The sequence below is a fragment of the Alligator sinensis genome, unplaced genomic scaffold (assembly GCF_000455745.1).
Source record: "Alligator sinensis unplaced genomic scaffold, ASM45574v1 scaffold19_1, whole genome shotgun sequence".
NCBI lineage: Eukaryota > Metazoa > Chordata > Crocodylia > Alligatoridae > Alligator > Alligator sinensis.
Genome location: NW_005841916.1, coordinates 2,440,710 through 2,458,231, shown reverse-complemented (window position 1 = coordinate 2,458,231; position 17,522 = coordinate 2,440,710). Strand labels below are relative to the sequence as shown.

General features: G+C 40.4%; 1 protein-coding gene across 8 annotated transcripts in view; it reads right to left on the bottom strand.

Annotated features, from left to right (window-relative positions):
• Nucleotides 1-17,522, bottom strand: part of POU2F1 (POU class 2 homeobox 1) — a 147,647-nt gene that overhangs the window by 58,683 nt on the left and 71,442 nt on the right. For 4 of the 8 annotated variants that reach the window (XR_003092903.1, XM_025198175.1, XM_014517588.2 and 1 more), the window contains exons 1-3: nucleotides 16,830-16,872; nucleotides 11,296-11,361; nucleotides 292-392 (exon numbers count right to left, since the gene is read on the bottom strand). Coding sequence is in view for 7 of the 8 variants with exons in the window: in XM_025198175.1 (XP_025053960.1) it covers nucleotides 292-392; nucleotides 11,296-11,361; nucleotides 16,830-16,857 (195 nt within the window). In the remaining variant the exon portion in view is untranslated. Of the gene's footprint in view, nucleotides 1-291; nucleotides 393-11,295; nucleotides 11,362-16,829; nucleotides 16,873-17,522 lie in introns of those variants that run through there. The other 4 variants (XM_025198178.1, XM_025198179.1, XM_025198176.1 and 1 more) reach the window with 1 other exon arrangement.

Below are 17,522 nucleotides of genomic sequence, written 5' to 3'. Positions count from 1 at the left end.
TTTTAATTATGTCCTGGCACCCTGTGACAGCATCTGTTTTCCAGGAGTAGCCAAAATATTGAATGTGGGGGCTACAGATCAGTACAATGAGGTGACTGCCCCCCACAATTAGAAAGGAGAAAGAAAAAAAAAAATCACATATTGTGCTTGGGCTGAATGACTCAAACCCCCTCAGAATCCCCTTTTTATTCATTGATACAATCATGGCAATCATGAAGAAAAGAACAGCAAGTCCATTTTCCATCTGTCTCCTCCCCAAATCTCCTCCAAGTTAGTAGGCGACAGTCTTACCTGATGAAGGTGTCCAAGGAAGGCCTGGGCCTGGGCTGTCGAGATTGCCCCTCCAACGGGCACAGGCTGCTTCTGAAAGTCCAGGCCATTTGTTTGCGTGCCTGAAGACGCAGAAAAAGATATGACAAACTATTCAGTGGGACTTTTGAAAACCAGCCTTCAGAGACCATTTGATTTACAGGTCCTTTGGTCTCCTGCTATTCTGGACTAGAATTTAGTGACATGCCCTCCAATAACAAGAGCAGCTCAAGTCTTTCCTGAAATAACAGAGGTGCCATCATTACCAGACATTGATTTACAGCATGTGCCAGCTGAACCAGAGCAGCTTTGTAGCCCCTCAACACCATATTCTATGTAATACTGTTCCAGTCATCTTGTGCACACCACAGCACTCTTGGTGCTGACAATGGTCTGATACCAGACACACTGCATATTGCTAGGGTTCAGCTCTTACTTCAGTTTTACATGTACGCTTTGCCTAATAGCTTGCTCTTGAGTTCTTAAATTCAGACTTCGGGGAAGAACAAGGTTTACAGTAGAAAGAATACTTGCTTTCTTGCCAAGAGGATAGAGCAAGAGAGAAGGAAGTCGCAGGTAAATGCAAAAGCTACGTGTGAAAGAGAAGAGGGGTCATAATTCAGCTTTCTTTTAGATAACTACATTCCAGGGATTGTACAGATAGAAGAAGAGCAATTATTTTTCATCTACTTTGAAATAATCCAGGTATAATAGTTTCTCTGCAATTTCTCTTTTCCCCAGAAGGCCTGGAAAAAAATGAAAAACCCAAGAGCTAACCCCGATGCATGCCAGTGAGAGAAATGAAACGATCAGAAACTGTTCCCCACAACAGATCAAAGATTTCTCTTTTGCCAAGAACTATATAGTCTTAGAAAACATTTCTTTATGCTGAAGAAAGACGTCAGAATTAACATTACTAGCAACTGTTTTGGTGCACTTATAATGCTGTTGCTATCTTTATTGCAGCTTTGCCTTTGAATTTATTAGTCACTATGGCTAGGGACAGACGTTACTCATAAACCAGATTAAGTGATCATCAGAAACTAGTTTAAACCTGTACCAGAACAGATGTTCAGTGCACATAAACCAGTTTGAAAATGGCTGAAACTGGTTTGAGATAAACGTGGTTAAATGTAGTATCAGACTTAACTAATTTGGGGCAAACCGGTTTATGCAATGTCTGTCCCAGCCCCCTTTCTGGTTTAAGTTAAACCAGACATCCCCAGCATCCCGGCATGCTCTCTGGGCTGGGTGGGGATCTCTGCTCCACAGAAGGGCTCCTCCCTTCTGTTCCCTGGCTGCAGCTCTGGCAGAGACTTGCATGCTGCTCCCTCCCCTCTCCTCACCACCCTCCCAAGCAGGAATTCCCCCCTCCCCTCTCTGCTTTGCTGAGAGGTATCTGTGTATTAGCTAGCAGACCACATGCTGGCTCTGGTCCATGCTGTGACAGGCAGAATCAATAGGTAGCTGGTAATATCCCTCTCTTGTTTTCCTAATGGGATGATAAATCCAAAGTTAAGGGTGATAAACACTGTTATCAATTCTTTGCTGGGCTAATCAGAGTGTCCTGCCAGGGCCTGTCTATACCCCCCCCCGCCGGCTCAGTTCTGTACAAGGGAAGGGAGGGCTGCTCTAGCACCCCACGGCTTCTAGCCTGAGCCAGTACAGGCATGTGCCTGCATTTCTGGAATGAAAAGGGAATGTCTATCCACCTCCAAATCAGTTCAAGCTTTGTAGGGTAGACTAACCTGCAAAGATTGAATCAATTCAGGCTCAGGCTTTTTGAATGTCTGTCCCTAGCCTATGACACGAGAAATCTCTAGGTTTGAAAATATCATTGTATTATCTGCTCTAGAAATTCTATCTAGCTAATATAAAAAGAAAAAAGCATGCTTAGATTTTGATACAAGTTCAGTTAATTAGTATACCACTTCACATTATAATGGCTGTCAGGTTTTGCTCAACTGCAGTGGGCAGGCTGTACATGACTTTCCCTTCTATACTTTACCATGTAACCAGATTAAAAATTACAGGTATTAAATCTGCATTACCTAAGGAGCGAAAGAGGTGCTGATGTTATGCATGGGGACTTTGCCACCCCTTTAAAACCTAGGAAAGCAAATGTGTTTTATTTTCAGGAAAGTCAAGGAGGCATTTATTTGATTATTGGTCTATATGTTCACGTGTTTTATACTGAAGTTTTACCTTTATTAAATTATGATTGTACACAGACCCTTTTAGTCACAAAATGAAGAGTCTAGTAAAGTTTTTCAGTACCCCCCTACAATACATCTAATGGGTTTCTTCTGTATGAAGAGATTTTAGGTTAATTTTCATTTCATTATTAATACTTTAGATAAGGTTGCGATTTAACATTTACCTTGATCTATATATCCCAGAAAGCTGAAAACAAATGGGCCTACTACTCCCAGAAGTCCTTTCCTGCATTTATCAAACAACCATAATCAACAACTTGAATGTAATATGCAATCCCAGAGAAAGCAATAGCAGACATTAAAGATGTAGAAAATTATTATATGAATCTGTTTTACTGCACTTCATCAAAAGATCTAAAAAACAGCTTTAAAAAGTTGATCATTTTTTCATGGCTAGGAAAAAAATAAGTGCAGAAAGTAGTTCAAGATCACATGATAATTTGTTATAGAATCAAGTCTTCTGATTTGTATTCTGCTCTAGCCAACAGATGTGTAATCTCTCTACTTTGCATCTCTCCTCTCATACTAAACATAGGAGATTAACATCTAATAATACTGAAAAACTGCAGTTGCAAGAAAATTGTGCATTTTGCAATGTTGTTCTTTTCTCTAGATTCAAACACTACCAAAACAACGCTTTTTTAAAGCAACCTACTACGTAGTAACCATGAAAGACCTGCATCAGAAAAATATTTTCCAGCCAAATTGAAGCAATAAAAGGTAAAAATAATACAATTTAAAAAGCCCTGTCTATTTTGTCCAGGTCTCTAGACATTGAAAAAATATTAATCCTTCTCAAATAATTTATTTCAAATCAGATTAAGTTTAAAAACTATGGGCCTGATCCAAAGCAGTAGCTTTTAGATTAGCTTTTGGTCATTGGCTTGAATTAACTTGGGTTGGCTATGGAAAAGGATGCAGTTAAAGGTACTAACATTAATCATGGCAGTCAAAATGAGCAGCAACTTGTTTTTAATGTGCACCTGCTCTCACTGCCCCTCACTGTACAAACAGAATCTTTCCCTCTAAGCTCCTTTACAGACAGAAAGCTGTTGTAGGCTGGAGTCTGGCCTGCTTTTTAAATTTTTGGCATTTGTACTGTTTCATGTCCAGGGAGGACAGTTCCCAAAAAACTTGCATATTCAACTAAAAACTATGTGCAACTGACCTTTAAACCTTTTGATCTCTGTCTTACAAATCTAATAAGGTGTGCAAGTGTTTCGCTTTGTTTTCCCCAACTTTTATTTTTATCTAAGTGAACTCAAAATCTGACTTGTGTGTGCACTTTAGACAGTATACTTTCTTGACTATAACTCAGGGAGGTGCCTCTCCCTCCAGCCTAGATGATGGGACACGATTTCCATGTTTCAATGCTTATGACAGCAAGGAGCAATCACCTGGTCTAAAAGCAACCCAGCTGCACTCCCATAAAAAAGCATATGGGCCTGTAGCTATCTTTGGGCATGGTGGCAAGAAGCCTCCACTCATGTAGTGTGGTTCAACTGTCTCAGTTTGCTGCACTAAAGCCGGCAGTCCTGTAAGGCCAGAACTCCATAGAAAAGTGGAAAGCGAGTAAGAGGAAACACTCCTGACAAATGGCTACTGTAATTAAACATTTTTTCTTTTTACTTCAAGGTATGCTCAATGTAGTCCCCCTTCTGCAAATCTAGTTAGCATTATACCCCCCAGGAAAATGAGATGAGGCTTTCTAATTAACTCCTTCACAAGGAAAGCAGAAAACCCAGATGCCTTGAAAGACAACTGCTATGTACATGCTGCTGCAAGCTGCTACAGATCTTTAGGATGGAAATATTATGGAGCCATGGCACTGCAGCTGCCTTGAGCCAAGGTAGAGTGAACCCAGCAGTTATTCCTAATGCCCACAGAAGGGGAGGTTTCTCATGGGAATTTCAAAAAGTTCATGAAGCAGTCGGGGAGGTGGGGCTGTGGTTGGCAGGCATTTTGATTGGCAAAGGACCACAGGCAGCATGAAGGGACCAAAGAGATCCAATCCTGATCTCTATATAAACTAAACATAGAAACCTGTGCTGTGTAAAGAGAAAGCAGAGATATGGCTCAGACAAACAACTATCATGCTTCTCCCACCCAGGTCCACAGGTATGGGTGAGGGAACCTCTTCGTGACTCCATACTAGCCTGGTTTTCAGATGCTAACGTGCCAGTGAACTAGGGATTGGGGCAAAGGTATACAATTCAAAGTGACTACCTAGCCCTTCCTACCATGCTCTTCCTTATACTCTCTTCCAATTTAAGCGGGTGGCCTATATTTTGAAGTAAAGTTTTAATAATCTGCTATGAATTCAAACTGCTTTCAACTTTTTGGATGATTACCTCCTGCGCTACTACCCCTGAATGTAGACCATGCACAAATGCAGAGAGAACTTGTACGGGTTAGTAGTTAAGTCACTTGACTGGACTTAAGACATCCACATTCAGTTACCAGCTCTGCCACAGAAGTTATTTACTTTCCCTTGTACCTCAGCTGCACACCTGTGAATGGATTCATACGCTTTATTTCTCCCATTGTCCGTCTCGTCTATTTAATGTCTAATTACCTGTTCCAGGCCATTACTGTTCTCTTTTTATGTACAGGTGCATCACCTAATATAATGGAGCATTAATATAGCTTTTTTGTGGTTATTTAAAAGAAGCCCTAACCACTATCATCCATGTAACAATTTGAGAGAGATCCAATACTATGCCATCCACCCATATTTTTCACATTTAACTGCCACATATGGGTCAGACTCCACCCCATTATGATGAGCTTAACATTCATTTTACTGAATCCAGTACAAATATAGAGGGCAGACTTAAATATTCCATTCACAAAATCTTGGATATACCATGTTGCAGAGAAGGGAATTAAGTTTGCAGAATTTACTAGGTTTCATGTTTATGTGATAATTAAAAGAAAAAAAGGGATAGGATTATGTAATCAAACTCATATTTACAATGATGATGGGCAGTTATCATAGAATCACAGAAAATGAGGGCTGGAAGGGACCTCAGGAGGCCATCTAGTCCAACCCTGTGCTCAAAGCAGAACCATCCTCAACTAGATTGAGGAACAGATAAAAGAAAGAAGGCATAAAGGAGCAGATAAAAGAAAATGAATTAACAGTTCTGTTTAAATATTTAGTTTTACAGACTGAATCATACTCTTGTTTAATATCAATATATATTCATGACCTCTGTTAAATACCTTTCTCCATTTTTCCATCCTTCTCTCTTAAAAAAAATGTGCAACTGAAAACTCAGTCTCAGGAAATACAATATCAGAAAGCAGAGCGTTTCCTTCACAATGTTGCCTTCACAAATGTTGCCTTCTTTTTTTGCTACCTGTACCAATGTAAGTTATAATTTATTTTCTATGAAAGCAAGGATATAACTTCAGAAAACTCTCAAATGTTGTACTCATATGACTTATGAAAAAAAACTAAATTAAAAGCAGAAATCAGGTGAACAAAACTGAACAGTTTTGGGGGAAAATCTCATCATCTATTCTGGACAAAAACAGAGGCTCGCAATTTACCCAAAAGATGCCTAGAAAGGGATTTCAGAGGAAATGCTCAAAGTCTTGTTCTTTTTCTTCTCCAGCAGACATCCCTGTTGCTTTGCTGGCTATCATTTGGATTTTGGGGGAGGGAAAGGTTAGAGAGAAGCATGCAGTTTGTCTGGGTAGTATGGACCAGTACTGAGCATAAGTTCTATGTTTGCTGAACCTTGTAAAGGTCACTGTACCCTTCAAAGCCTGTACCTGAGACCAAATTGCATGGGAGCTTCAAAAGCTACAATTTATTTTAAGGGTCTGAGAATTTGGTCTTTGGGGTTGCACTAAAGTTTCAAAGGTTAAAGTTTTAAGTAAATTAATTTAATTTGTTTACTTTCTAACTTAGAAAATGCTTCTCTCTTCCATGAACCTGGCTATTAAACTCATAACCCCTAAATGCAACTTGTAATGATTACATTTTGTTTAGAATTACAAACTCTGCTAGATATAAACTGCATGTGACCTAGGTACTTGTATCATGAAATCTGCAAATCTGATCAGCTCATGGGAGTTTGCTACATGAATGATTCAGAGACAGAAACAGCAATGATTTGCTGTGGTTAGAGATGTGCCAGCACTGTATACATGAAAGACTCACACAAGTTGCAAGCTCCACTGGGAAACCAGCAGAGTTCATAAATTAATTCTGGCCTGAAATAATAAAAACTCTCAGAGACTTGCATCTCCTTCTAATCCTACCTTAAGCCCCCAAAAAGGAATGGGTCACAAATATTAGTAGTTACTATCTTACTATCTCTACTGGATTGCAAGCATATATTTTTAAACAGTGACCCCACGCCCCCCGAAAGATCATTAAATTTTTTGGTTTCTGTCAGCTTGCCTACAAAGTCTGTAATATACACAAACCTAAAATGAATGACCATAAGCTTTTTCAGTATCTAGATATGATGCTTATGAAAGGTCCAAAAACATGCTGTAATATGATCCCAAAGTTTTAGCCTTGTACAGTAGTCCCACCACTAGAAAAGGAAAATGCAGATGCTAGCCCTGTTGTTCAAAAAAAAAAAAAAAAAAATCTATGAACATATTCATAAACTAGTAGGTTACATTCGGCTGTAACCCTTCTAGTTGATGATCCATGTCCTTCCATCTGTTCAACAACTGAGTTTAAGTATTACCAAAGAGGTGGGATAGTTATATGTGAAGATGGAAAGCTTCATGTAGGATCCAAATCTTCCTCTGTGGCTCTAGGCAAAAAGGGCATCATCACAGCTTGCACTGAAAAGTTGCACTGAATGTAAAGTTAGACGGCAGTGCACCTCCTCCAGTAATTCCTATGGGATGCTTCTAAATTCTATTCTTCCGCTGAAGGGTTGTGGTGTAGGCAGCAAGTTACTATGACAAAAGCAGAACACCAATTTTTCCTTGAGGCTTTTATGCATCTGCAGGAATAGCATTTCTACATGAAAAAGGGAAAATTAGAAGCAGGATTCTTCTGAAAAGCCTAAAGGATTCCAAAAGAGATGAGAGAGACAGAGTCCACTGAGGAGAGTCAAATGCATAACCAATCATTTTATAAAAAGAAAAAGAACTGGACAGAGTCAGGCACTGCCACTTTGTAAGAGAAGTTACAGAAACTGTGAATGCAGTACCAACGAAATGGCTGGACCCAATGATCTAGCAAGGTCCCTTCCAGCCCTAAACTTCTGTGAATCTGTGTATGAACAGACAGGAGAAAAAACTTGAAAACTTTTTGACTAGCTCCACCTACTGGCAGGAAAACATCCTTCAATCTTACATTAGCACAGGGAATGTTTAGCTCTGGTTAACTGCATTGTTATTAAAACCCTGCATACAAGACACAGAAATAACAGACAGTTTAAAAATGCTGCGACTGCCAAAGAGTTTCTAGAGTTGAAACTAAAGGAATTATATTCTTAATAATGATCATTTAGAAAAGCAAAGGAGAAAAAACAGTTTTCCCTCTACTGTTGCCACGTCTACACAAGATGGTGACTGCGCAATTGTTACTGTATAGTCATTTAGTACTGAATAAATAAGTACTAAATGACTGAGCAGTAACAACAGTTACTGTGCAGTAGCATTGCCAAACAGTTTTTTGGTGACGCTGACTACGCAGTAGGTCATTACTACGGTGTAGTAGTGTCATGTCATGCTTCCTGCCATATGATGCTACTGTGCAGTAGTAACAAGCTACTGTGTAGTCAGCGTCTTGTGTAGATGTGGCCAACATGAACTCAGATTTCTCAGAACAGTAAGTAGTAATTACTTGCAATTTAAAAATGTTCCCATCCAGCCAATAACCTGGACCCAGAGTAGAACTAATTCTCAATTATTTCATCTTATTTACTTCTCATTCAAAGTTCTCACTTCTGTTCCTCATTTCCAACAACAATCAGTGTGTTAAATAAATATAAACAGACCCCTTTCTGTCATCATCTACAGTCAAAGGTTTGAGGAATTCTTATATTAAGCATGTTAGGATCATGACAAACCCAAACAGAAAAAATCTATCACGTATAGTTAATAACTGAGAAACTTCTGCCAGCAACCCTACTTTTACCTTACATACAAAAAACCGTATCAGAAGAGCACCAAGTTCCTCAAGTCAAACACCTAAGTCAGGAAACACCAGATTCACACTTGCCTGTTCCATCTTAATTTGGCCTGTTTGTATGCATGCACTGTGATACAGCCTCTAATTACATTGTCACAGACGTACACACCACCCTGGATCATTCAACAAAAAGTAAAGATGGTGCAAATTTAAAGGAAAGTTAAAAATATTTTATTTTCTACTCATTATTTAACATGTTGGCACAAGCATTACTTAGTATACAGCATTCAAACTTTACTCTTAAATAGTAATTATGAATTTTATTGTGGACTTGTCTATGGATCCCAAAACTGCAGTATTTAAATCGCTTCGCTAACATTTTCATACATCCTTGTGAAGAGATGATTTTACATGTGAAGACATGAGACGCAACTAGATTATGGTCAGAAGTAACCACTGACTTTGGGTGCCCAATACCCAGGACTTTTTTTCCCCAATGTACTTAGCATTATTACAGCACTTTTTATTTTCAAAATACAAATCCCATTGACTTCAGCTGACGCTACACTCCATATTTCTGCACCTCTCAAGTTCACAACTCGGAAAACAAGAAACACAGTTAGCGGTGATGTGTAAAACATTAGTTTAAGCAATTTGTGCAACGTGGTATGGAAGCTCTGGCAGAAACAGGGATAGAAACTAGAATCCAATACTCTAGGGGTGGCATTCAATTTCCTGATCTACAAGACTGACCTCTTTATTTCTAAACTCTCCTGTTTTATTCACTCCACACATTCCATCTCCTCTAATAAAATGCAGTACTGGCCTGACAGGTAACAGCCTTGTTCATTAGTCAAACCCCAATCCATTCAGTAGGGTGGAAGAAAATGTTTGTAGGCTGGATCATAATTCATACTAACAAAAGAGCTGAAACAAAGCCTGAATTAAAGTTGCCCAGGCAACATTTCCTAAGTTCCAAGCATTTGATTGCATGACCTTATTTAACATTTTTATTTAATTTAAATTAAAATTTCCTAGGTTTTGGAAATGCATATTAGAAAAAATCCCTACAACTGTACCACAGTATTGGTTCTCACATGGGTTGGAACCTTTATATCAACAATATAGACCTCTGCCATTTTGAACTAACAGAGTAAGTGAAAAAGCACGTAGCAGACTGTTATCCTCCGTGTGGACCAGAAGTAGAGACATTTGAGACACCCTAAGAATGGATTTCACAGGTATTTGACAAAAAAGGAAAAACATTCTGAAATGTTGAGGACTTTTCTCAGGCTTCAGAAGGGAGTGTGCTCTAAGAGATGAACACTTCTTTGCCTATTCTGCTCCCTGTCCCAGACCTCTCAACCCCATCACTGGACTCCTTAGCAGTCCCATTCCTCTCCATGCACCCTCAAGCTGGTCACGGTCTCCACTCCACAGGCTTTCGATATCAATCCCATTCTTCTTGGGCGAGTAACACTTAGTCACACCCCTTCTGTTGCCCCATACACATCCCTTTCTCCCACTGCTACCAATCCCAGACTCCTTGACCCCAACTCTTCCCCTGTCAATATCCTGTTCCCAGCCTACTTGCTTAGCTAGTCCCAGTTCTCCTCCATATACCCTGCTCCTTGCCTGACTGATCTCCTCTGCCCCACCTCAAATCTCAGTTCTCTTTCTCCCTTCCACAACACTTACAACCTCTTCTTTTTCTCTCCTGGTCCCAACCTGACCTCTTTGCTCACTCACTCCCAACTCTGCCCCTAGTAGTCTGTCACCCCTCTCCTCATTTGTAAAGTACTAGGGCTCAGCCATTTTTCCTCCCACATGTAAATCGGAGAGCTTCTGACTTTATACTATGTGGAAACAGGGGAAAGAAGATAAATAGGCTCTTTGCTTTCGATTCTGATGCCTGCTCCCACAGCAGCTACAAGCAGCCAGAGGGAAATCTAGCTTTACCTTGGTGCCCCTTGACTGAAGCATGCTCAGATACTCAGTGGGGATGGTGCACATGCAGCCCAGTGACACCCAGTAGTGAAGGAGATAGATGAAGCATGCCCATTAGCTCAGTAGGGATGGCACGTGCAGTCTAGTCAATATGAGGAGCTGTGAGGCTTAACATGGCCAGAGAAGATGAAATCTGAGATTTGAGCTGTGAAGCCCTATCAGACTCCTACTCACATTATACAAACTGCTATTTTCACAAGTTTACAACTTGGCCAAATCTGCATGGATTTTCACAAGAATGGTAAAAGGTACTCCCTAACCCAAAGGCAATGTCACCCTTGCCAAATGTTAAATCTTCACTGTAGTACATGAGGGGCTTTAAAGGAAAGCTTTGGACAACTTTAATAACAGGCAATGTTACTAGCTCCTACTATAATTCAGACATCATATTAGCAAGAGAAAAAAAATAGTTCATAGGCTCATACTGTCAGTATGTGCAAGGACAGATTTGCATAAACAAAAAGTTAAAAACCTACCATAAACTAGAAGAGGCAAGCAGGTATTCTTAAATCTATGAAAACATAAACCCTCTGATGAAGCATACCAAGAACAGTCCACATGTATACCCTTAAAGAGTATTTCTCTGTTCTAAAGCCATCAAATTTCACCCACCAGAATTCTAGATGTGAACACAAAATGGTCATTTCTTACCTGTGTTCCCATCCCCACTCTCCATTGATGGTTTACTGGTTTCTGACGGATTGTTCATTCTTGAGTCTACAAACAGAGTGAGAAGAGATATGAAAAACAAAACAAACAAACAAAAAACCTTACTGACATCTTTTGTCTATGCAGAAGTACAGAATATCAGAAGCCTAATTTGCACACATGATGCCTTAATTCAAGCAAATCTCACACACAAACATGATTTAATTGGGGGTGGGATGCAATAGTATATTTTCCAATCAAGGACTTGGCCCTTATTTTAAAAGATAAACAAACCTTGTCACACACATCCATAATACAATTAAGTGCGAGGGAAAGAACCTGCCATGACAAGAGTGCAAAGAGGACTAGTAATTCCCAACATTGTGAAAACAGTTATAGGAAAAAAGCTCTGATGAAAAAAACAGCCATTTAAAATTTAAATACCAAATTGTGCTGTTACCCCTATATCTCCTTTTCATAAATAAGAAAACTGTCATTTTAGGTAAATTAGCAACTTAACTAGGTAAGTTCTGCATTTTTACTTGATAGGGATGGCACTTGTATTAAACTTATTATTTTTAAGTCTCCCACCATTTTCCCTTTGGATGAATCTCTCAGTGTGCTTCCCTAATTTCAAAGCTTGTCAGTTTAATATAGTGCTTGCTGAGTGCCTTTCTAGAAGAGAAGAGAGAATCCACTTTCCTCACATACTAAAGACTGCTCTCAGTATAGCATCACAACTCTAACTTAAAAACAAAATATGAGAAGGCATTTAACTTCACCAGCTCATATCAATACTGTAAACCAAAACAGATGGAAAAAATAGAAAAAGACAATGCTGTTTGTTGCTTAGTGCAAGGGGTGTTCAACCCCTGGCCAGTGGACCAGATGTGGCCTAGAGAACCACAATCCAGCCTGAGGGGCTGCCCAAAGGCCCTGAAATTTGGCAAGAAACATCAGTGACAATTAACGCTGCTACCACCACTCCTCTTCCACCAAATTTCCAAGTCCTGCAGGCCAGATAACATGCAGGATCCTGTCTGCATGTACAGAGGTAGATGATGGGACTCATCAAGCATACACGGGGCTAAGGCAGAAGGGCACGATCCTGCCCTGCCAGGCAGGGGAGGGGGTGGCTAGCAGAGTTGGATCCTGCACGTGTGCTGTTGGGGGCAAGTAGCAGGGCCTGATCTTGTGCATGTGGAATGGTTTGGTCTGATCCAAAGCACACTGGGGTAGGGAAGAAGCAATAGGGCCTGACCTTGACAGCAAGGGGCTGCAGCCCAAACAGCAGGGCCCAATCCTGAGCACATGCAACTGGGGTCAGGCAGCAGGGCCCAATCCTTCATGTGCACAGTGGCATAGTCCAATCCAGAGTGAGCAGGGATGGGGGAAGGGCATCGGGGCCCATTCCTGTGTGCGTGAATCTGGAGTCTCGACAGCAGGGCTTGACCCTGAATGAAGAAGGTGGCTTGGCCTAATCCAGAACAAGCAGGGGTGGGAATGGAATGATGGGGCCTGATATTGTGTGTATGAGGTCGGAGCTCCGGTGGCAGGGCCCAATCCGGAGCATGCTAGGTGACAGCCTGATGCTGAATGCATCAGGTTGGGGGCAGGATGGGACCTAAGCCTGAGGGCACCAAACTAGGGATGGGGCAATGGGACCTGATCCTGCACAGAGGCACAGTCCCAGCCACTATATGGTATGCCAGACTGGGATTTAATCCAGCATGTGCCAGATTGAGCCCCAGCCCTTTGCCTGCCAGATCAGGTCCATAGAGATCCAGCCTGTAGAGCAAAAAAGGTTGGGCACCACTGGCTTAATGGCCTATGAAAGAGAAGCCAGCCTACATGTTTTTGTTAGCATCTACTAACACGCAGTGGAGGAAACTGGAGATGCAGAACTACCCCTGGTATTAAGATGCCAGCTAGCCAACAGCAACAATGAGGCAGCTGAGATGCAGACAGAGTAGAAGGAAAAAAGGCACCAGCTCACAGGGAAGTTTTTGTGGGAGTAAGGGGTTTAAAAAGGAAGGAGAGAGAAAAAAAGACAAAGATTAGAGAGGCATTTAATGGGGTTGAGGGATGGAGATTGGAAGGGAAAAGTTAAATTATGAGGAAAGATAGCATGCTATCAAGTTAAAAACTTTTGTATGTTTTAGTATCATTTTGACTTGTAAATTCTTATTTAAAGTCCTCTAAAGTACATAAACTCTTTCTTAATGTAACTTTTCCATGTAAATTACTGTGTAGTTTATCCAGGTAGGGCTTGGGGAAAAAAGCCTGCCTTCAGCAAGAAAGAATCTCTCTCTAGTGAGCAAAGTCAGCTGTGTCAGAATTAAAATGTTCATTTCTTTAAAAAGCTTCTAGCCCTTATATTATTGATGGCTAAACCTTTAAAATGTGAGCCAAGTATAGCCAATGTAGTGATGTATGCCTGAGCTGGCTCTCACACAACCCCAGTGCCAGTCACTGTTGATGCCAAGGGAATCCTTGGTTTTATACAGCTTGGGTATCAGTGTGAGTGGGTGTGCACATCGAATCACCCCTATCTCCTAAAACAGGTCAACTTTTGTAGCAGTTAACATGATCAGGCTGAGGTACTAGATCACTGTTCCAGCAGAAGGCTTTAAAAATGTGACAGGAGACCTACTGCCATTAGTTTTCAGGCAGGCTTGGGGTCTTATGGTTCCACAGGCTAATGCTCTCCATTTTTGGTTGGGTTGGGGTTAGCTCCTAAAGCAGAGAAGTCTCGGCTGACTGACCACTCAGGAAAGAAGTGTTTGTGGCGTCCCTCTCTGACCACATACAGCAGATACTGTGCATCTAGGACCAGTAGGAATCGATTTACCATACCTGACAGCAAGGGTAAGACAGAAACCACTCTGCATTAATTTCGAGAAAATGCATAGTTTGTTCAGTTTGGAAGTTGAGGGGCAATTCAAAATTAGTTTATTGTTCTAATAAGAAAACTGACTGGAAACATGCATTCATTTGAGGTACAGAATTAATTTGATGCTTGTGTGAGGAGGGGCAACTGGCATTAATTATAGATTCACAGCTTAGCCAGCAGAAAACTGGAGTCGTTGCATCCAAGTAGTGATGACTATATGACAAGCAGGAAACTGAACAAGAGGGCTTGAGGCAGTGAGCAAACTTATTTCTTGGGCTAATTAACAATAAGTAATTTTTTGAAGCCTTGGACACAGGGATGCCATGAGTTCATGACTGGGAGATGAGGTATCAGCACAATTGTAGGCAGAAGGGGCACAGATTCATAAAATAATCTCTCTGTTAAGATGTGGTCATAGGAGAAAAAAAAACCTTAAGCAGCTCTGCACAAAGGAAGTAACATTGTGTTTCCCAAGATACTTCACTGCAGAACCAAATGCGGCCCCAGTGCGTTACACTAATGACAGTATAAGTAAATTAATTATTGAAGCTGAAAAGCAAGTAACCTGGGCATTGAGAACCACAGAATACAGCAACTGTTTTCCCCATCTTAAAGAAAGCTCAAGCAGCCAACCTTTTGAAAATACTTGCTCCACAAGTACTACATGATTGATGGGTTTCTCCAGGATGGAGCTACTATACCCCAGACTGCATTCCATAGGGCAACAAAAACTATTTTCCCCAAGCTGTATTGAGAAACAAATACTTCTATAAAAGACTTTTAGTGGTTTTGTGCCAGACATACTGGATGCTTAGACTGGTATTAAAAGTGTGCTTGTACTAAAAATATTGAAATAAGGAGATTGCTTCTACAAGGAATACTACAGTAAAGATGATTCACCTTCTGGGCACTGAGACATCTGCAACAATGTCACTTATCAAATCCCAAACCTTGCTCTGGTAAAGAATGAGTAGAACATGGTGCTGAAACTTCCTGATGGCACTATTTCAAGCCCAAGCAAGAATAACCTTTATTAGTATGCATACATCTTGTAAGGGGATACTTTGTTGTTTTTTGCACACAAGGGGTCAAGAACAATACTTGTATTTCTGTTGCAAATAGCAGCTCATACATATGAAACACAATAATCCTCTCAGCAAATATGCACTTATCTGTAGAACATAAAGACTCACGTAAAACTGTCAAATTGATTTATACATGCTCAAATTTTATTCCATTCAATCTTTTTAAAAAGTTAAACCTTCCTAACCTCTTCACCAGATTTTTAAAAAATCTATTTAGCCCTTCCTTGAGTTTTAAATAGAAACTCTAAGCTGCAAGTTTCTGTCAATATAATCTAAAAACTTAAACCTCCTGCATAGAAGGAGGGATCGAAAGCCGCAGGTGCAGGATTGAAATCAAACTCTGAGAAGCTTGAACACTCTCTGTTGCTGCTCTAGCAGCAGAGCTTGAGTGTGACAAGGAGTACTGTGCCAAGTTTTCATAGCCACTCAATGACATTTCAAAAAGGTATTCAGAAGAACTAACGAGCAGACACTGGACCAACCCTGAGTATCAGCAAATTTGCAAACTTCGCCAGGGGCGAAGATAAAATCACCTTGGGACAGAATTTCATGCACTGTTCCTTTCTCATCATTCCTGTTAAATCTCCCCAATATGCAATCAGAACCAGAAGCAAGGATTTATTGGTGACTACGGGACAGGAAGGAATTCTTTGGTGCAAACAAAAATACCAAATGGATCATCTGCAAATTTAAATCAGACATGCATATGCAGGAAGCTGTAGCATGTTCACATATACTCCAATATTTACTTTAAGACACCAATAACCCTTAATGTCAATCAAATGATCTAAAACCTCTGATTAGATAACCAAGAAGGAAACAAACATTTTTAAGCTCAAATGCACAGAACTCAAAGCCTTGAAATGTTACCTGGTGCAAAACTGGGTAAGAAATTCCAAGAAAACAGAAAAAGGAAGAAATAAGAAAACAGGATTGACAACTACTAATGGTTTCTGGAGTTCTGGAAATATGTTATTTCAGTAGCCTTAAGCCCAGCTTCCATCAGTATCAATGGCAAAAACTATGAACTCCACCTCACTTTCCATTACATATGAAGAACCTTGGTATACTATCAAAAACAGATGCAAACACACGCAGTTCCTGCTACTGCTACCCCTACTGATATACGATGTTTGGAAACTGGTAATTTAAAAAAAATAAATAAATTTTTAAAGTAAGAGCACGTGGATATATATGCAAGTCCTAAGTTTCAGTGTCTGTCAGAAGCCAAATGCTTCTCAGATAAAAATCCTAGAAGTAAGAGGTCTGTATTAAATATCACCCACACCTAAGAATAAATCTAGTCTTTTGACTGCAAAAGAGCACAACTCTCCCGAATGATGGGAGGCGGGAAGAAAGAAATAAAACAAACCAAAAAAAAAACAAACAGAAGAAGGGATGAGCACAGAGGCATTTGCCATTGTTTCACTGGTAAGCTTCACCCTTGCAAATACCTTCCCTACTCCCTGCATATGCGATTAAGCTTCTATGCATAGTCAACCTCACACCCTCTATTTCCATATTAAACGCCTATAAGAAAGAGCTGAGCTGGTACCCACCTAGAACGTAGTCGCTGCAGTCCAGCATTGCTGTGAAATCCTCTACAGGTTCAGATAGTCCAAGGAAAGGAAGAATGAGTATTTCTAACAAATCTACACTACTGCTCTCAGCAGAACAAGAAAGGGATTGGGGGGTGGGTGGGGAAGAAATACAAGTTCAGTTACACCATAGCAATCTTCAACTGAACAGGGAAACTTCAGTTGCTCTGTGGAGTTTTAGTCTCTCCTACTAGCTGTGTCTGACATTGTCAAGGCGACTGAAGCGTGAAAAGTTCCCCTTTTTGTAATAAAATAGAAACAAAGATTGCAGCTGGCAGTTTCCATAATGAAGCTTAATCAGTATGCGCCTGATTAGGGCCTTATGCAAATCTCTCCTCGTTAGCACAGCAGCCAGCACTTTGAAGTCCATGAACAATTCATTTGCAGAGTACACTGAAAGCGCTCCCTGTATAATTTAAATCACGGTATAAATATTTATCAGCTCATTTGCATATTAATTGGCAGTGCATGAAGGGAAAAATTATCTCCCGAGTGCCAGCATAATAATTAGGGAACAAAATGAAATTTCTTCCAATAGCTTGGTTTCTCAGACCTAACTCAAGCATAGTACCACAGGGGAGCAGGGAGGGGAGAGAGACAGAGTTCTGTTAAAATGCCACTGAAATGACACGTACAAATTAGAAACAACTCTAC